The sequence below is a fragment of the Schistocerca serialis genome, chromosome 5 (genome assembly GCF_023864345.2).
Source record: "Schistocerca serialis cubense isolate TAMUIC-IGC-003099 chromosome 5, iqSchSeri2.2, whole genome shotgun sequence".
In the NCBI taxonomy this organism is placed as follows: Eukaryota; Metazoa; Arthropoda; class Insecta; order Orthoptera; family Acrididae; genus Schistocerca; species Schistocerca serialis.
In genome coordinates this window covers 298,165,798-298,187,944 of record NC_064642.1, presented here as the reverse complement: position 1 = coordinate 298,187,944, position 22,147 = coordinate 298,165,798, and the positions used below count along the sequence as shown (strand labels likewise).

The window sequence follows — 22,147 nt, the reverse complement described above, 5'->3', positions numbered from 1 at the left end:
TCAAAGTGGTGAAAGGATTGGCAACTTGCTTTAAATGTACAGAAATGTAAAATTATGCACTTCAAAAATGGGGAAAACATAGTATCAAACAACAGAAAATCCAGGATGGAACAAGAAGAATATTATGAAAAGGCTGCTCGCCACATTGTGGAGACGTTGAGTCACGCTTAGGCACAACGAAATGACTGTCAAACAAAGCTTTCAGCCAAAAAGGCCGTCACCAGAATTAGGCAACACACACACACACACACACACACACACACACACACACACACACACACACACACACACAAATGCAACTCATGCACACGTGATCACAGTCTCTGGCTACCAATGCATTTATCTGGCCTTGGCAGCCAGAGGCTGTAGTCATGTGTGTGTGGGTTGTGTTTATGTGAGTGTATGTTGCCTAATTCTGATGAAAGCCTGTTGGGCCAAAAGCTTTGTTTGACAGTCTCTTTTGTTGTACCATCTGTAACTCAGTATCTCTGCTATATGGTGAATAAAGACATAGCATCCTATGACTATAATATCAGTGAGCTCCAGTTATAATAGGTCACCTCATACAAGTTCCGGGGTATAACCATTTAATGATATGAAATGGAACAACCATATAGGCTCAGTTGTAGGTAAAGCTGGCGACATAAGGCTTTCCATTGGCAGAATACTAGGGAAGTGCAATCAGTTTACATACAAAACACTCATGCGAGCCATTCTATAAGTGTTGGGACCTGTATCAAATAGGACAGACAGCAGGTACTGATCAGATACAAATGATGGCAGTATGACTGATCATAGTATGGTTTGCCCTGTGGGAGGGTTTCACAAATATGCTGAAAGAACTGAACTGGCAGATGACTGAAAATAGACACAAACCTTCCCATGAAATACTACTTAGAAAATTTCTAGAACCAACTTTAAGTGATGAATCTAGGAATATATTCCAGCTCCCACATATCACTCCCATAGGGAGTGCAAAAACAAGATTAGACTAATTACAGTGTGCACAGGTATGTAGGATCATTTTTCCTGTGCCCCACACAAGAGTGGGACAGGCAAAAGCCCTAATATCTGGTACCATGGGACGTATCCTGTCATGCACTTCATGGTGGTTTGAAGAGTACAGATGGAGATGTATAAAGGAACTTGCAGTTTCTTTACAGAATGTCTATAGAGCAGGAAAATTTCCTAAAACTGGAACAATTCTACAAGTTTTTTTTCCAAAAAATATGGGAAAAAAGAGGAAAGAACTATAGATTTCTCAGCCTCTTCTCTGTTATATAGATGATATTCACCAAAATTATCACCAACTACATAGAAAAAAAAAAAAAAAATGATTTTAATCAATCGAAGATACCAGGTTTGGTTCAGGGGTAGATTCAGCACAAACGATGTTCTGCAAGCCATAAATAAAATTACAGAACAAAGCAAAGAGTATGAATGACCACTTTTCCTGGGATCCATACATTTTCATACTTCTATGAAACAATATTCAATTTTCTGCTGTGTGTTTCTATGCTCCACACATTAGTATGCTGTAGCTGAATGGTTGCCTTTCCTTTATTTTACACATTGTTTCATCCAGACGTTTCCATTACCGTTATACATTTTCAGAAATCTTTAAGATATTTTCAACAAAATCTGCAATAACATTCCTTGAGAAACATGGCAGGTATCCAACTGTGGTAGCACAGTGAAGAATATTTCAGTGGTGTAGATCCCATTACACTTAATCAAGGTAATGAGAAATTCAAAATTTAAAGAGGAAGCAGGCAAGGAGATTTCATATCGTTTAAAAAAAATCTCAGCACTCCCAGAGGAAGTTTTCAGATCCTTAAACTAGAAAAAATGATGAATGATTGTTATGAAAAGGATAGATTGCTAATCACTCAGCAGACAGACACAACAAAAAGACTGCTACACGTTTAAGTGTTTGGTCAAAAGGCCTTCCTGTTAAATATATAGCAGTCTTTTTGTCGTGCCTGTCTGCAACTCAATATCTCCTCTACTTGATAAGTAACAATTTATCATTTTCATAATATTGTCATTATTCCATCCTGAGTTTTCCATTGTTTGAAAAATGATGAATCAATATTTGTTACTAGAACATATCTGAGCCACCTCCATTTTACATGTGATGTTACACTGCTTCCTTCTGATACAGATAAATATAACAATGAGTGAAATAACTTATTAGAGCAAATTTGTAAGTAGATCTCAAAATGAATTATAATAAGACAAAACTAATTGTGATGGAAGTTGTATGGCAACAGTTCAACAGCTTTGTCCAACTAGTTTCGTGGCCAAGGGTTATACTGATCTGTTATCTGTCCTCAGTTTCTTCTTCTGAAATTTTTAGTTGTTGCAGGACTTCTTGTGTCTCTTTCATCCAACTGGTCTTTAATTTGCTTGCATGAATGATGTTAAAAATTTGCTTTGGGAGTCTGTTTTCATCCATCTCCAATAGGTATCCATAGACTTGTTGGTGTCTTTTCCTAAATTTATCTGAGATGATGATCGTGTGTTCACAGATTTCCTATGTAGATCATCTTACCCAAGTTTCATCTTGGAGAAGAGTGCCGTACATTTTTCTATGAATTTTTCGCTCTTATTTCTTTCTGTTATGACTTTTGGTCATCCCTGTAATAACTGCGGTTTCTGCTGCATACAAGGCTTCTGGTAAAACAACTTTGTTGTAGCGCCAAAGTCTTAAATTACAAAACACTGTTCGTTTGTGCCAGTGATTCCAAGTCAATTTGTACATCTTTTCAGTTTAAATATTCTTTCTGTGTTTGAGATTGTGTTCATCCCTGTGTTGGATGGTTTGTCTTAAGTACCTGAAGTAAGTGACCTGTGAGACAATGTTTTCAGTGGAAGTTTTCCACTTGATTTGGTGTCCATACTGAGTTTTTTTTTTTAAATAGGAAATTTGGAGTTCAGTTTTACAGGAGATTTAATGTACTGTAGTACATCTATCACTAGTTCAGCTTCATTTTTGTTGTTTGTTAATATAGACAGGTCATCAGCAAAGGCCAGGTACTTCAGTGATGTCCATGACATGTCTACAGTGTATGTCAATGATACTTAAGTTAACAGTATTGTGCGTTTCTGTGCTAAAAACATCCAACAACGCATATTCAACAATCAAATGCTCACAAGGGAACTGTAATTCCCTGCCCCCTCCTATGCTCAGGGTGGGGGTATTTTGTTGAGCATGTTGCTGTTTGACATATTTTTGTCCATTTACCACACAAAATGGAAAATATTACCACAACTTTTTTAAGTGTGGATCATAAACAACTATTGCAATGGTATCATTGAAAAAGTAATGCCCAGATTTATTTTCATCGAATCCATAATTCCAACAATGAATTGTTGAGGAAGTTTGTATTGTGATTTGCTTAGTTTCCATAGACAGTAGGAATAAATCAATTAAACAAAGGTTTCTGATTGTTCTTGTTTGAACTCTCAGTTGTAATACACTGCATAGTTTGAATATTTCACATAAGATCTAATGTAAAGAAAAAGAACAAAAACAAAAACTGCATATGTGTTATTACATAGGACCATTAGTGAGATGCTATTAAGTTTCCTCCTGATCTAACAGACTGGAGATTTACAGTTTGAGTAACAGTAACACTTGGAAGCTTTTATAAGTAAAACAATAACACTGATCATCATTGTAGTATTAGCTTTAGTTGGTATTGAATAAAACAGTGTACAATTAAAAACTGCGTCATATAACAACATATTTGGCATCATGTCTGACGAAATTATACTACACAATAAATATAGTAATTACTAAAATCACCAACCTCAATAATATACACAGATTCATCATCTCAGTTTAATAAAACATGAATAAACAAGCTGCTACTAAACGAGAATGCTGTTTGTTGTCCATGGAAATTGATGGCCCAGAAGCAGCAACTGAGAAGCTTTAACCATCTGTAATACACTTGCTAATTTTTGAGATCATTATAACTATACCCTACTCAAGAAAATTCTTCATTTCTGAACCTCTATTTTGAGAAGCATTTCACAATTAATAGTAACAACAAAATGTTCACGTCACTGGTAAACTACATGACTTCTGATGCAGAAGTGCAAAAATTGTTATTACATTCTGTGTAGTTCATAAACTTTGCAAACTTAACTACTGACATACAGAACACCATTTCATTACCCTCCACTGCCCCCCATGTCAGTGAGTTCCTGCTTTCATACCAGTCCATATATCATAAAAGTTTCTGTTTGGGACGTAATACGAAAAGCAGAATTTTAAAACAATAGCCAAGGACTACTAAAACAATGATACTAAAAATCAACAGAACAGCCACTACATCCAAGAGAAGGTACTGAAATATATTGAGTTCTTTAGCTGCTGACTGTAAATGTGGTGCACCTCCATGTCGAAGAACATATTCTGTCCAGTAAACTGCAGTTTCCATTGGAGACTTAGGACGATCACGAAATATCTTAGATGTCTGTATCGCATTCTCCTTATAACTGAAACAATATGTTAAAATAGGAATTTTTTGTGTTTCAGTCAAATCGTCACAAGCAATAATTTTGCATGGAAAAAATAAATGATTCATTTTTAAAATATCAGAAGCTGCTTACAATTCTAGATCTTTAGCTGACAAAAAAACAGTTTAACACTTGGTCCATCAACTTTTGACACAATGAGAAACATTACATGGTTACTACATCTGGCAAATAACAGATTGAAAAATATTTTAGAAATAGCCCTTCACTAGAAGTAACAATTTTCCTTAAATTTATAGTAGTTAACTATGGGGAGTGATGTTGTGAAACATTTTACTGTGACAAGAATAGGGCACTTACATGTCTTCCATTATGCCAGATTACATACACACTAGTCTGCCAAGCTTGTTTTGCAAACTATTCAGGTTTAAAATTTTTACAAAAAATGTTGTGAACTACATACCTTACATTGTAAATTACTTGGTTCAAAGCATTCAACAGGTTTTCCATTGTTAAATTGCTATAGCTTAGCTGAATACCTATCCCTTGTCGAACAATATTCTTAGCATTGTGATCCTGATCTCCAAAGAAAGGTATAGTCACCACAGGAACAGCATTATGTATGGCTTCAATTGTGCCCAATAATCCACTGTGTGTCACAAACGCTTTTACATTGGGGTGATCTGTAAGGACATAAATAACAGAAAAAACAGTTTTATTAGACTATGTAGATGCACAGAAATAGCAGAGGAATAAAATTGAGAATGGGGAGGGAGGGAGGGATAATGCAGTGACGAAATGGGAAGATAAATATCTCTATCTCAAGCTATTGTTTGATGGCAAATGGGAACACACTAACCTAAACATAGAGACTAAATGTGAAGTTGGTTCTGAAGGCATGTGATCAGCATAATCTCCTTGTGCTGTATAATACTGATGATCTTTCAAAATTATTCATTCTGTACACCCATAGTTAAAATTGCATAAAAGTTTAACAAAACTTGATAAAATTCACCTGAAGATATGTGACTAAGACACTTCTTCAAGACTGTCAGTGCAATATGTGAATTATCTTGAAATAGCAGCCAGGGCAGCCTACAATGAAGTACAGGGTGATTATAATCAAAGTTCCAGTCTCAAAATGCCATTAAAAAAAAACTACTGCTCAGAATGGCATTAAATTTTAACATATTATGGAAATGTTACGGGGGAAAAAAAAAAAAAAAAAATCTAACAAAAACTCTACCTCTAGATGGCACCATAAGTAGCAGAATATGCAAAATTGTCTGTTGCCAATAAAGCTCTTTTACAAGAACCATGACTGTGTGCCACTAACTCTGCAGACATTCTGGACCCCCAATGACGTGAAAAAAAGGCATTAGTCTGATGTCTGCCAACAGCCTGGAGAAAATGATTACGAAATTAAAAAAGAAAGGTTCTTTTGAATACCAATTGGCAGGAAAAATTTAACAAAAAGTGGTGATGGTGGTAATGGGGTGCAAATATGCAGTACAGGGGGAATTGCCTGAACTCTGAACGTACCTGCAAGTAAAGTGCAGAAAAGATCCTGCATTGTTGTCCATATAAAGTCACCCATGCTCAGGAGTTGTTTCATGGTCACCTGCCAATAAGACAAATATTTGCCCTAGCATTTCTTGCTTGCATGGAAGTGAACAATGACTGCCCATGGAATGCTCTGTGGACAGATGAAGGCTGTTTCCATCTCCAAGGACATGTCAATACAGAGAACTGCAGCCTATGGGCAATGGAAAATCCACTCGCATATCAGCCAGTACTGCTTCTTTTTGCAGAGGTAACTGTGTGGTGTGGGTTGATGCTTCATTTTGCAGAGGTAACAATGTGGTGTGGGTTGACAGTATCGTTTATGGTAGGGCCATACTTTTTCGAGGAGAATGGGTAATATACCCTCACTGGTAAATGCTGTGAGAGTTTTTTGTGCACCAACATCATTCCAACCCTTCAGCAGCATGAATGTGTGGATAGGATCCTTTTTATGCAAGATGGTGCTCCTCTGCACATTGCATGCCTGTGAAGCAGCAAAGGCATTTTGGAAATCGTAGAATTAACAGCTGTCATTTCCCTACAGCTGGGCCATCCAGATCACATGATCTTTGCCCATGTGACTTCTGGCTGTGGGATTATCTGAAAGATACTATGTTTGGTGCTCTGATTATAAATGCAACTGAATTGCAGATGTGCATTGTGCAATACTTTCTGAACATTATCCCTAAGACACTGACCTGTTGTCGAATAGGCTGTTTCTCGATTTCAACTTCGGGCAGAACATATCTTGTGCGTCTCATCACAACTAAAAACTGATTTCATTGTTGGTTTTCATGCCGTTTGTGGCCTTTGAACAATTAAAAACCAATTTTTCTCATCCAATCTGGTATAACCTAGCTGTTGTGGATGGGCTTACCAAAGTAACAGTGCCACAACTGTTGACTACCGAACTTGTACACCAGTGCACATTGCATAGTACAGTTGGTTTAACGTGCAACGGTCATATTGACTCGCTTCCCATGCCCGGGTTCCCGGGTTTGATTCCCGGCGGGGTCAGGGATTTTCCCTGCCTCAAGATGACAGGGTGTTGCTGTGTTGTCTTCATCATCATCATTCATCCACATTACGGTCAGAGGAAGGCAATGGCAAACCACCTCTGCTAGGACTTTGCCTAGTCGGCATCATCCCCTATGCTTCTCAGAGTATGGGACCTCATCATCATCATCATCATCATCATCATCGTCGTCATCAATGTTTCTCCCATCTTTCATAACATTCTGTCCAAATTTGACATCATTCTGAGAGTGATTCTTTTTTTTACAGCATTTTGAAACCAGAACTTGAATTATAATCACCCTTTATATACCACAGAAATCTAAAAAAATCCTTATAACTCTAATTGCTGATCCCCATTTGAAAGCGAGGTGAATTAAAAGTAGCATGACAATGATCAAAAACCCTCATATGTATTTCTCTGCTGAGAATCTGCATCCTATATGTTCTGTGCACTCTACAAGCCCTCTAATTTTGCGACTGCAACTGGTAGTGTCTTGGCGATGGGATGGAGGAGGAACAAAAATGGCAATAATAAGGAGCACTGCACTGTACTACTTACTGTGTGTGCTCTTGATGGCAATGGAAGAGAGGGTTATTTTCAAAAATGAGATGCTGTTTATATAAGAAAGCAAGTCATATGGTTACAAGCGCATTACCAATTGCAGGTAGGTGCCCATGAAACCGTAACAGAAGTAACTACAGAATTTCCTGGCTTCCAGGAGTTAGACCACATATTTTTATGATCCCTGGTTTGAGCAGGGGAGAAAACTGTCTTCCTGGAAGTGATGATAAATTACACTGATGAGCCAAAACAGTATGACCAACTGCTTTACAGCTTGTTTGTCAGTCTGGAATAAAATATGTCACACATTCTGCATATCGCAATTTCTTGGTAGATTTGTGGAGGTATGTGGCATTACATGTCTATGCACAGGTCACGTAATTCACATAAATAATGAACCGCAGATTTGCATATGCGGTAATGGCACCTCCTAGCGACCTAGATTGGTTCCATAGGATCTACATCAGGTGAAATTGGTTGCTCAGCTATCAATGTGAGTTCACAATAATGCTCCACATACTACTGTAGCACAGTTTTGGCTCTGAGACACAGACAGTTATACTACTGCAAGATGACATCGCCATCGCGGGAGACAAGCATGGAGTGATGACGGCAGTTCACAGCTGTCAGCCTGTCTTCAATTACTACCACAGGTCCCATGCAAGTATAGGAGAATGTCTCACATAGCATAATACTGCTCCCACCAGCTTGCGTTTGTGGCAGTGGTGTGCTGCATGTTTCGAGCCACCATTCACCTTGATGACAGATCGACCAAATCCAGCAAAAATGTGATTCACCTGACGAGCCAACATATTCCATTGATCAACAATTGAACCCTGATGGTACTGTGCCCACTGAAATTGTGATTGATGATGTCACTGGGTCAACAGAAGAAAATGTAGGGGTGGTGCTGTGGAGCTCCATGTTCAACAATGTATGATGAACAGTGTGCTCTGGAATACCTGTGCATGCACCAGCATTGTGCTCTTTTGGTAGAGAAGCCACATATTACCAGCTACCCTAGTTTACTGAGCAGACACGCTTCCGAACCACATGTTCTATGAAGAGTCGTGAATGTCCAACCGTTTACTGCCTAACGGTAGTTTCGTTGACCAACCTCTTTCCATAGATGCTCACATCAGTAGCGGCTGAACATTCGACCAGTTTCACTGTTTTTGAGATACTTGTTTACAGGCTCTGCGTAATAATAATCTGCCCTTCATCGAAGTCGTGTATCTCAATGGATTTCCCCATTTGCAGCCCAATCTTCACTATGATGATCATTCGTCTGTTTGTTCTATTTACATACTTTTGTTATCGCATCATGTGCTTGTAATGCTACCAGGCGGCATCCATTGTCACGATGGGCAGTGGTCATAATGTTTTGGCTCGTCAGTGTATATTGTTTACCTTAGTTTGTTAAACAGTGGAAGTGATCAGTTTGATGTCAGAAAAGGTAAAGGTACTACAGAAGCAAATCTGAAATGGCATTTAATAACAGAAGGCAGACTGAACTAAAATCAGGATACCCTAGCATTTGTGAACCTAGAGAAAGACTTCAACAGTTTAACCACACCAGTTAAAGACTTGAATGATTTCCAAGGGATGTAAGTAATTTTGATTATTCTTAAATTGCATTTGAGTTTCCTTCAGTAACAATATTTTCTTGTTTATAATCAAGCCTACACCTAAATTTCCTCCCCACTCTCTCAGCAGTAAAACGTATGTCCTGATTTAAATTCTACTCGGTCTTCAATTTTTTCAGTACCCTTCTGATAACCTTATTGAATCCTATTTGATCTTATTAAATTACTGTTCCAACTCCACTCATCTGCCTTCAGACCCTAGAGTACTGCAATTTATTGTTCTTAGATACAACAGCAACTCAGCATAACCCAGTGAATGCTCCATGAGGTGCAGAAGACTTGTGCTTCTCAGGGATTTTTGGGACCTTGCCAGGACACAGTACAGAACAGGATACTGCATAAAGTAAATACAACTATAACCAGTCTGCATCCTAGTTACCTGTAGATTTTACACCTAAGCATTCCATGTCTTGGAAAGAAATCATTAGAACTTGAGGTAACAATGAATGATACAATTATTGACTGCATGTGCATTATGAAGGACTTTTGTAGAAATTTTGAACTAAACAGCATTAACATCTACCCATTTAAGTTAGCAAGTTAATACTGTAAAAAGAATCCCAAAAATGGAGGTGCATGTATTTTTACCAAATTAGGTATCAGTTTTAAAAGAAGGTGTGAAGCTGAATCACTAAATGCCGAAAAGCATTTTGAAGCAGCAGCTGTGCAGTCATAATCGTAGTCTTATAGCAGTATATGGATCACCTACTGAAGATACAAAAATAGTTATTAATCAGTTAGAAACAATACTTAAAATTGTATTTACTGCAAGAGCCACTATATTGTGTTAGGGGATTTCAGTACAAACTTTATGAACAAAAGTAGGCTGAAAGACCCATTCTTAAATCTCTGACGTAGTTTTAACCTATTTCCTAACTTTTTTGACCCTAAGAAGGTAACAAATAATACTAACTGTCTTACATGTAATATTTTTTTTAAAATGTAGGTCCTACAGAGATAACCAATTTTGTTTTAGGGTTATCAGAGCACAATGATCTTGTCCTCAACATTCCTTCAGTGGCATTGAAAGAAAGAAAAGCACAATTCATGTATACAAGTAATTCTTCTACAAAAAAACTGTGCAAACTTTGTAAATATCAAAGCATTGAGTCTTGGTCAGAAATGCAGTCCAAAACTAATACAGATGACGCATATAATTCCTTCTCCTCAGTTTTTTGAGACGTGCTTTCCAAAGAAGCTGTCAAGAATCAGACCCTAAGGTAATGCACAGGCAAGTCCCTCTATCACATCTGGCATTAAAAAAAAAAACCAGTTGTAGAACTCTTAAAAAAAGAACTGTGTTTGTCAGATAATATTATCTGACCTACATTTTCAAAAATAATATCTCTCTGGCATATAAATGTCAGACTGTTTCTGTATGTAGTAGCTTCACTAAATCAAATGGTGATGGCACTTTTTGCCTGTACACCACCTCATATGGAAACAAACCGGTATTTGTATGGACTTTTGCATTGTATGCACATACAATATGCTTTGTGTGTCTACAACACAATTTTGTAAACGTTTCTATGGCAACATCTCTTCATAGATGTATAGATGGTTATTTTTTTCACCTATAGCCATTTGTGCTTTGCAATTGAAAGCTGTCAAAAGTGCTGCCAATTGTCAGCGATTTCCTCAAGTTGACTCGTATTGCCTCAAGTTGGCTTGACTGTAGGAGTGTCTTACAAGGGAACCTCCCCATCGCACCCCCCTCAGATTTACTTATAAGTTGGCACAGTGGATACGCCTTGAAAAACTGAACACAGATCAACCTAGAAAACAGGAAGAAGTTGTGTGGAACTATGAAAAAAATAAGCAAAATATACAAACTGAGTAGTCCACGCAAGGTAGGCAACATCAAGGAGAGTGTAAGCTCAGGAGCGCCGTGGTCCCGTGGTTAGCATGAGCAGTTCCGGAACGAAAGGTCGTTGGTTCAAGTCTTCCGTCGAGTGAAATTTTCATTCTTTATTTTTGCAAAGTTATGGTCTGTCCGTTCGTTCATTAAAGTCTCTGTTCACTGTAATAAGTTTAGTGTCTGTGTTTTGCGACCGCACCGCAAAACCGTGCGATTAGTAGACGAAAGGACGTGCCTCTCCAATGGGAACCGAAAAGATTTGATTGCAAGGTCATAGGTCAACTGATTCCTCCACAGGAAAACACGTCTGTTATATTCTATATGACACTGGTGACAGTATGTGCGTCACATGACAGGAATATGCTGTCGACCCACCTAACTTGTACACTTGGCGAATGGGTAAAAAGATTCGCTACCTTGCCCGATTTAGGTTTTCTTGTGGATGTGATAACCACTCCCAAAAAAGTGATGAAAACATAAGAGTTTGTCACATAAACTGCAACAAATGAACGCAACAGTTTCACAGTCACACAGTTTTCACTGTGCTCTGTCAAAACATTTGATTTTAACGTTTTCAAATTTTTCCGTGTGTAGACCATCAAATCCTGCATATGCCCAAGCAAATCTGAACATGTCTTGGAATTTTGGAGAGCGAAGTTGATTGTGTGTGAGTGCCTGAACTTTGATAATTGTCTGAAAATAAAAAAATAAAATTTTCACTCGAGGGAAGACTTGAACCAACGACCTCTTGTTCTGTAGCTGCTCACGCTAACCACGAGACCACAACGCTCCTGAGCTCACACTATCCTTGATGTTGCCTATCTTGCGCATGGACTACTCAGTTTGTATATTTTGCTTATTTTTTTTCATAGTTCCATACAACTTCTTCCTGTTTTCTCGATTGATCTGTGTTCAGTTTTTCAAGGCCTATCCACTGTGCTGACTTATAAGTAAATCTGAGGGGGGTGCGATGGGGAGGTTCCCTTGTTAGTAGTAAACTCCAAACATGATGTGGCATTTTTTCATGCATCTCAGTGTTTATGATATCTCTTGAACCATGTGTGGTACCATGAGATAATTCTGTAGGCACATTTAACTGCATATGTGGATACTGTCTGCGGAATTAATTTTTATAATATGTATCAAACAATGGAAAATGCAGCATGGAATAATGACACTATTATGAAAACGATAAGTTGGTACTCACCTTGTAATGAAGATGTTGAGTCACAGACAAGAAGTCTGGCCTTGCCAGCCTGAGACAGTGGTCATGTGTGTGTGCGCACACGTGCATGCAGGGGCAGGCATGGGTGTGCGCGTGTGTGTTGTCGAATTAACATGAAGGGCTTTTGGCTGAACGTTACTTGTTTAGCACAATTTTTCTTTATAATATGTATGGGTGTTAAGAACAACAAGAGGGTATATTGAAAAATGATTGCTAAGGCAAATTTCTGGCTAATGATAGCTCCATATGGCAGTTTGAAAACAAATCAAATGCTATTTGGGGAACTGTGAGGACAAACAGAGAACATATGCAGACCAGGTTATCATTCTCAAAAATGTAGAGAATATTAATATTAAAAAATAAAATTTGCCAAATTGTATAAACAGTTATTCTATTAATGGAACCACTTTATTCAGCTTGAAATTCACAATTCAAGAAAAATCAGAGAACGTTCAAAAGCTGTTTGTAGTGTGAAGGTAGATTCGACAGACAAACAAGAAGCATTAAAAGAGATTAAAAAAAATCCTTGAGACATAAAATGTTGGCAGGGGTAGATGAGGTACCAGTAGGTTTATAATCAAGGCTGCTACATGTAATTACAAGGCCCTTAGCATACATAGCCACCTGATCTTTTAGTGAAGGAGAGTTTCGTAGAAGGTTGAAGATATCACAAGTGAAGCCATTGCTGAACACATTGACTGCCGCAAGGCCACCAGCAGACACAGCAGAGGTTCATGCCATCACCCTGTGCCTGCTGGTAGTCACACAAAAATGTTCAAGTGTGTGTGAATTCCTACGGGGCCAAACTGCTGAGGTCATTGGTCCCTAGACTTACACACTAGTTAAACTTAAACTAACTTATGCTAAGAACAACACACACACCCATGCCCGAGGGAGTACTCAAACCTCTGGCAGGAAGGGCTGCGCAATCCGTGACATGGCACCTCAAACCGCACAAGCAGCCATACAGCCCACTTCTGAATAGACGACTATATTTTTAGAATTATATATTAATACCTTCAGCTGCTGATGGGTGTTGATATATATCAACGGGCACAGGTGAAAATGTGTGCCCTGACCGGGACTCGAACCCGGGATCTCCTGCTTACAAGGCAGACACTCTATCCATCTGAGCCACTGAGGGCACAGAGGATAGTGCGACTGCAGTAAGTATCTCACGCACGCCTCCCAGACTATCGGCCATGACGTTCATCTTCTGTGTGGATGCACAAATATTACCCGACTCCTAAGGGACCTGGTAAGAATGTCTTCCATGAGTAATGAGTGTGTTGGGTAGGGACACTACAAATGTAATGTGTGGACATATAAGGTGAGAATGTGGGTCTTGCGGGAGGCATGCGCAAGATAGTTTCTGCAGTTGCACTATCCTCTGTGCCCTCGGTGGCTCAAACGGATAGTGTGTCTGCCATGTAAGCAGGAGATCCCGGGTTCGAGTCCCAGTTGGGGCACACATTTTCACCTGTCCCTGTTGATATATATCAACACTCATCAGCAGCTGAAGGTATTAATATATAATTCTAATTTTGTTATAGATGGTTGCAGGTCATCAATGGTGTTTGTTTTTTGGGACATGTCTGAAAGAACAGACACCACATCCATATAAATATATAGTTCTGGCAATACTGGCCATGGCCTCCTTCTTCCATGCAGATGCACACATATTACCCAAACTCTTATGGGACTTGGTAAGAATGTGTTCCACGAGTAATGAGCGTGTTGGGTAGTGACACTACGAATGTAGTGTGTGGACATATAAGGTGAGAACTTGGGTCTCGCAGGAGGCATGTGTGAGATAGTCCCTGCAGTCGCACTATCCTCTGTGCCCTTGGTGGCTCAGATGGATAAAGTGTCTGCCATGTAAGCAGGAGATCCCGGGTTTGAGTCCTGGTCGGGGCACACATTTTCACCTGTCCCTGTTGATATATATGAACGCCCGTCAGCAGCTGATGTTACTAGTATATAATTCTAATTTCATGATGGACGGCTGCAGGTCATCAATGGTGTCTGTTCTTTGACTATATATTTAGATGGCACCATTCTAAGGAGAGTGGAGCATGTGGTCACTGGTGGATGCATTGCATCACGTGTAAATCTCTGTTGTGTCCACCGGTGGTCACATGGCAGTCAACATGTCAAAAGAGGCGACACGGATAAAACAGTAATCAGCATTGTATAAGTTGCTTGGGATTCATGTGGATGAAAACTTAAATTTTAATGACCATGTAATAAAACTTGTGCAGAAACTCAATTCAATCTGTTTTGCTCTTAGCATTATCACCAACATTTGTACATCAGACGGTTCCAGGACAGCATACTTCTATTGTAACATATGGAATAATGTTCTGTGGTTCAACCACTTGCCACCTAAAACAATTTTTTTGTTACAGAAGAGAGCTGTCAGAATAATAATTCACAATCTCTGACAGACATACTGAAAACTCATATTCTGAAAATGTAAAATACAGGGTGTATCAGAAAAATCATCCAATTTGGCACGTCTATATTTCTGAAACTAATAAACATATACAGTGAATTTTGTTTTTTGATGACAGAAAACTCAAAAAGCTTTTTTCAAAACTTTTCATTGCTGTTTAATATTCCCCCCTTTAGATGCACGGCATATGTCAATGTGGTATTCAAACTGTTCACACACTGCAGCGAGCATTCTTGAGTTACATTCTCTACAGCTGCTGTTATGCCATGTCCCAGTTCACACATTGTTGTTGACACATAAATAGTCTTTTACCCTCACAAGAAATAATCACATATGGTCAGGTTTGGTGCCCTTGGAGGGCAGTAATGTAAGGTTGAATCATTTGGTCCAGTGCGACCAAACCATCATTCAGTAATCCCTTGATTTAAAAATTTCCCCACTCCCAGATGTCAGTATGGCAGTGCCCCATTCTATTAGTAAATGAAGTCGTTTGAATCAGTCTCCAACTGTGGGAAAAGAAAGTTCTCAAGCATACTGAGATATGTGCTCCCCGTAACAGTGTTCACAGCAAAGAAAAATGGACCATATACCTTATCTCAAATAAAGTATAGTTACGATTTTTTAAAATTAGATGATTCTTTTTGAGATGCCATGTAAAACTCGAGAGTTTGCTCTTTCCAACAGTAAATTGCTCATGCCCACATCTCAAATAACGTGATAGTTATTATTTTTTAAAAACTGAATGGTTCTTTTTTTTGCACCCTGTACTAACAATACCTTCACTATACATATACTGACATGTTTCATATATCAGGGCCCACCAAGAAGATTTCAGATAAATGCTGGCTTGCATACTTATTTCCAGTGTATGTCAGAAAGTTGCAAGATGAAAATATATTTAAAGTAGAAGTTTAAAAAAAAAATTACTTGAATAATGTTTTTAATCAGTGAGTAACTACACTGTTTGGTAACATTTTTCTGGTAATGTTTACATTAAATAAAAACTCAAAATACTGTCTCTTCCCCAAAACATTTTCATTGTATTTACATATCTAACAGACAGCTGTTGGATGATATAAAACCTTTACTGCTCCACTGTTGTACAAAAGGACTTGCTGGCTCAGTATTAGTCTACCACAGTATTATTGAACCTGGGAATGAGGGCACTTTCGTCAGGTTATTGTGAGCTTTTGTCATGATATTTCATGAGGACACAATGAACTACTTGATAGTATTTGGACAACTGTCTTGAAATCATTCACAATGCAATGGTTTTCCTTAGTCACCACTGTACTTGTTTACTGTAAAACACTACTTGTTTCTGATATCAGTGACAGGAGGCCAAGTGCAATAATATTGTGGTGGAGTAGAACTGAAGAACTGACCATAATTTTTAATAACAGAAGCTATCTATGTATAAATTTGTATTACTATATACTTATCACCTATGTATTGTATGTGTCTGTTGTTTTATGCATTGTATTTATATATTATTTTGTGTACATATTTGTATCTTCCATTTTCTTGTAATGGTTTCATATAAAATTATCATGTGCTTTTGGACAACAACAATACAATATTTACTGATGACTGACAAATAATGAAAAAATAAATATTCATTATTTGGTCCTGATGATCTTGAATTTACTGTGTTCAGTCAAAATTATTGGATATAAAGTCCGCCTGTTACACAAAACCCCATGTGACCTAAACATGGTTCAACATCTCTGTACCATTATCAACAGATTTTCTTTATCAAAATTTGTGAAATGTGAACATATTTTAACTGATAACTGATCTGCAAAAATAGGGCCTAAAGAATATTTTTTGTAATTTTTTTGTTATTACCTTAATTTTACATTATATGTTCATTTACTTAGTGCTTATGTACTTGTGCATGTATACTTAGCATACTACCATGTACTGGTAGCGTGTTACCTGTGACCAAATGATGGTAATGTGAATTTGGTTTGAGAGTTAATCTTACAGTGTAATTTTGTTGTGCCAGGATATTTCACGCATGTATCTGCTATTAGTTACATTTTGCTTTGGCAGAGCCTTTTTCTTTTGCATGAGTTACTGAGAAGTACAAACAAACTCTGCACATATTTTGCAGAATTTTGTTTGTAATGAGTGCTTTTCACTTCACCAAAACATAGTGTAAATGTTTTTAATGTGTGCCCTATTTCATGGCACCGAATTTGAATTTTGTTAACCCCTCCCTCCCTCTCTCTCTGTGTTTGTGTGTGTGTTTTAAACTTCCTGTGCTGTCTTTTTGTAAAGTTCCTTTGCTGTGTTAAATAGTGTGCCTTTGTATATTGTAGTGTACTCATTTATAACCTGTTTCCTTCTGCTACTGCCTTCTGTATACAGAAGCTTTCCTCTATTGTTAGTTTATGGTAGAGGCCATGGATGTATTTTAGTACTTTTAAATCTGTTTCTATTGCAGTTGGGGTGATGGATGTGTTATATTAGGTGGTCAGCAGATCTGCTGTGGGAGCTGTTACTTTTTAGAGCTCTGAGGTGTCCTAAATATCTTGTTTTAAAGTTCCTGCTTCTTTGTCCTATGTATACTGTCTGGTCAGTTTATATGTGCCCGATAAGTTGAATCTGTGGATGTTTCCAGTGTTCAGATCATTTTCCATATTGTGCTGTCTGTTCTGTACCCTATGCGAGTCCACGGCTCCTGGTCTTGGGGTTGTGTTCTCGCTTCCTGCGCACGAGGTCCCAGGTTCAATTCCTGGCGGGGTTGGGGATTTTCTCTACCACGTGATGACTGGATGTTGTGTGTTCATCATTTCATCATTATTGACGAGCAAAGTTGCCGAAGTGGCATCAACTAAAAAGAACTTGCAATACGGCGGCCGAACTTCCCCGCATGGGGCCTCCCGACCATCAATGCCATACGATCATTTCATTTCACTTTTGTACCCTACGCAAAGTCTCTGTTTTCTTAATATGTTGCCTATTATTGTAGGTCAGTAAGTGCCATTTAGTTTCCTGTGTGTGGTGTTGGTCTTATGTGCCGCACATGCTCATTGTCTGCCTGTTGTGTTCTGTATTGCGTAAGGTCTAGTGTGCACGTGGACTGCTCATTCCTTCTCCGTCTACATATTTGTTGGTTTACTATCTCTTTTATATGCGTATCATAACCATTTTCCAATGCTATTTGTTTTATTATGTTTAGTTTCTGTGTGTAGTTCTGTTTGCTTATCGGTGTTCTGTTTACTCTGTGGAGCATGAATATGAAGCTTGTGTGCTTGCGGGCCAATGGGTGGTTTGATTGTGAATAGTGATGCTGGTGGTTGTTGGTTTCCTGAATATTGTGGAGTCTCGAGTGTTGTTTAACTTTTGTATGTTAAGATCTAGAAAATTTAGTAGTTGCCTTTTTCTGTTTCTAATGTGAGATAAATTTTTGGGTGTAAATTGTTTATTTCATTGTGTAGCTGTTTGTGTGTGTATGTGGTTCATCAATAAAGCATATATTATGTCACTGAAATAACGGCACCTGTTTACATCTTTGTATTTGGTTGGTTTTATTATGTATCTGAAGATCTTGTTCTTCTAGTTCTCTGTCGAACACAAAGTAGTTTTGTGCTTTTATGCTCCTCAGCATAGCTACTATTTCATCAATGTGTGCATCTGATATGCCTCCTTCTTGTTTCAGTCTTCGTGTGATGATAATTGTTTCATCAATTGGAATGCACGTATACACTGATGTGACATCAAATCATATACGGCTTATTGTGTCCGATATATTTATGTCCTGCCACCTCTAGACCCTGCACGCTCCACTGGGTGGCGCTGATTCCTCTTCCCTCACCTGTACCCTGCTATCCCTCCCCCTTCCCCACTCCACCCTGGATTTTGGTTCCCGTTCAATGTGTTTCTGTTCCAGTGTGACCATAGTGGACAGAGGTAGCGGTCATATGTGTATGAGGTGTGCTCACTCGTATGAATGTCTGAGCATTTCTCTTTTCTGAAGAGGGCTTTGGCCAAAAGCTAACATGTAGCAGTCTTTTCATCATGACTGTCTGCAGCTCAACACATAATCTTTATGGTGAGTAGCAATCTGCCATTTTCATAATATTGTTGATATTCCAACCTGAATATTCCATTGTTTAAATAATTAACTTAATTTTGCAATATTTCTTCAGTGCTTAAGCTTATTAATTTTGATTCTGAGATGTATATATAGCTGCAAAATATCCATATAAGAATATCATTAAAATAATTTTACATTATTTGTGCGTAGGCTGACATATTACGTACTCATATTACTTACTACTTGTCATGTAGAATGAGATATTCTCAAATATGATTTCAAAACATGTTAATGTGTCCACTGACCACCTCTCTTCCCTTGCCTTCAACATTGTGCGAATAGGATGGAACTGGCTGTCACTTCACTGTACAGCACTTCTCTCGTGGGCATTCATCGGCAGCAGTGGTGTGGAGCGAGCCAAACAACCAGCGGGTGCAAAAGTTTAAAAACTGTACTTCCAATGCTCATAACTGTGTACCCTCAGAATTATGGCCCTAGTTTTCACATGGAGTTAATTGCTGGGACTGATATCTTGCAAGTATGGTTTTGCTCTCCTTTAAATATGAGGTCAAGTTGGTGATGTTTCCCTGTAAGATGGTCAACAGCTGGAGATCCTGATGGGGGACTATTTTACCTTCAGAATATTTTATCAACGAGGGTTCCATCATCATTTAACCATACAGTAGAGCGCCATACCCACAAGGAAAATGACGGTTGTATTTTCCTGTTGCTTTCAGCCATTCACAGTAATGGCACATCAAGGCCATGTTGCCTAATGTTACAAGGCCAGATCAACCAGTCATCCATGTTATTACTTCTAAAACTACTAAAAAGGCTGCTGCCCTCTTCAGAAACAGTAGGTTAGTCTGGTCTTTCCACAGGTATCCCTCTGTTCTGGTTGCACCTAAGTACAGCTATCTGGTGATGCCTACAAGCCAACCCACCTTGGAAAGGTCCAGTGTCCACAAGGGTTACATAAATATAGAAAGTCTTCATTATATCACCACTGAAGAAAGATCACTATAATCAAAAGCCAATTACATAACGTGGTTCGAGGTTTTGTACTCTGAATAATCTGTGCCGGAAGTTACAGGAATAGCAAAGAAAAGAATCAACTCTATGTACTGATAACTTTATAAGAGAAACACATAACAGAATATTGTGAATTCCTGCATGTTTCTTCTTTTCCATTCATCTCACGATGAAGAGATGCTAGATTTTGAAAACTCCAAATTTCTGTAAGCTGCTGCTCTAACTTTGTTTCTTTGATTGGTAAGTAACTGCTATTCAAATTTGTATTTAATATAAATAAATAACATATTAACTGAAGAATATTATTTCCAATTGAAAACTTACTGAGTACATCAAACTGAGGTATCCAAGATTTTGTCATCAGATTTGCTGGACGTTCATACAGTTCAGATGACCATCGCCAAAGTACACGCTGTTTGAGACGTGCAAATGCGTGGACCATTGCATCACGTTTTTCATCTGGCAAAGCATCTATTTTCAGTAGTGAACCAAAGCTAACATACACAACACCATGTTCTGCTTCATCCATGAACTTTGCTATGTCCTGAAATTAAGAGAATTTTTAACAAAAGTTCTGGAAGTATTAGCTTTATACATTACGTGAATAGAAAAGGAGCAAACAAGATATAGCATTATGCAATGTTTGTGATGCTTTACTGTGAGGTATCACAATTTCCATCTTTCATTTTTTCATTCAGGGCAAAATCTTTGCTGCAAACAATAGCACAACTGGTGTAAATATGAACATTTAGAAATCTGCTGAATGAGGTATGTGGTTACGGAAGTGTGTAAGGGTACAATATCTCAGTCCCTGGTGCTATTTGTGCTGATGCAACTCTTACTCGAAGGAACTGACTCTTGTAACTTCCTGCAATATGATGTGGCTCTTCTGATGACGGACACTGTTCAAAAGTATTGATGATACACGATCCGCACATGAAAGTTGGAGATAGGTACTAGGCAGTCAAGTCATGCACGAGCTGTAAGGAAACATTTCAATCATGTGAGTACAAATTGTGGTTAAGTTTCATTATTCATCCATTATTTAGTTTGTGGCGATTATCGATCAAGTCGTGTGTAATATCTTTGTTTTGGCAAGCTCTTTGTGGTAGTCTGTGGCCGCGCGTGAAAGTGTACACATGTACAGAGAGAATCAAGAATGTATATAACTGTACATGTATGCTTCCGAGTAATCAAATAGTGTTTATTACATGTGGTATAGTGTGCATATTGGATTTGGCAGTCCTACAACACTAAAACCCATACTGGTGACCCTGAATTTTGTTCATGAGTGCTACAACGAACTCTCGTACCATCGAGCGGTACACAATGGATCGCTTGCCACCCGCTACACCATACACATGCCAACTAAGTCTTCCAAAGGATGCTTTGGTATGGTTTTCCAATTATCTATCTCATGTTTGCAATAGTTTGATGCAGTTCCCGAACACACTGACTAGCTGTACTCAACAGGACAGTGCTTCTACATTGCCACAGCCATGTGTGCTGGCATCAGGTACGAACAATAACTTTCTGTTACCGTACATGAGTCAGCAGTTGTGTAGCCATGTTCCTTACCAACAGAACGTTTTTCGTGCACAAAACTTTGAATGCAAATGTTTCACTTTGAATATGAACTTCCCATGTGTTCCGAGTGTACGACGGCCGACACAATGTACTCAAACCCCAGTGACTATGTTTACAGGTTTCCCAAGTGCCAGTGTGATCTTTCCACCTGAATCAGTGGCGGTACAAATCAAGCTGGACACTCAAGATGGGAAATTTCTTGTTTATCCTGGAACTCCAGATTTTGCACCAACCACCTCTAGCCCCCCCCCCCCCCTCCCATACTACCAGCGTCTGCTTTACAAGTGTTTCCAATGGCACATGCTGTTCCTGCCACGTCTACCGTGTGTGTTCCACAAACATTAGGTGATTTTAACAGTTTTAATGCACCTGTAGGGGAGGGACTTGGAAACTGTACTCCGTCGTTCTCCGCACATCGGTCGACTATAGTCGACTCTACCACACTGGTCCATTCTATGCCTGTTGGCATTACTCCGTCGAATGCCCAATTCGTTGATTTCTCGACCAAGGTTGAGGCAGCCACACCTACCATGCTGCATGCCACTGACAGTGTGGAAGCTGGTGCACCGCTACTGCACCCGAGCCAATTACGCTGCAGAACTATGGACAGGGAGTGACAGTTTCTGATAAACAGTTATGTCAAGACTTCCCCATCCGTTGGCCAAAGCT

At 38.7% G+C, this 22,147-nt stretch overlaps 1 protein-coding gene and 1 non-coding gene across 4 annotated transcripts in view; both read right to left on the bottom strand.

The window, feature by feature from the left end:
• Positions 1-3,676: 3,676 nt before the first annotated feature.
• LOC126482316 (UDP-glycosyltransferase UGT5-like) overlaps positions 3,677-22,147 on the bottom strand; it is a 64,150-nt gene continuing 45,679 nt past the window's right edge. For all 3 annotated transcript variants that reach the window (XM_050106356.1, XM_050106355.1, XM_050106357.1), the window contains exons 4-6: positions 20,216-20,435; positions 4,952-5,171; positions 3,677-4,509 (exon numbers count right to left, since the gene is read on the bottom strand). In XM_050106356.1, coding sequence (XP_049962313.1) covers positions 4,239-4,509; positions 4,952-5,171; positions 20,216-20,435 — 711 coding nt within the window. In that variant the 3' untranslated portion in view covers positions 3,677-4,238. The remainder of the gene's footprint in view (positions 4,510-4,951; positions 5,172-20,215; positions 20,436-22,147) is intronic.
• On the bottom strand, positions 13,430-13,504 carry Trnat-ugu (transfer RNA threonine (anticodon UGU)). The gene has a single exon. It is a non-coding gene; the product is annotated as a tRNA-Thr (tRNA).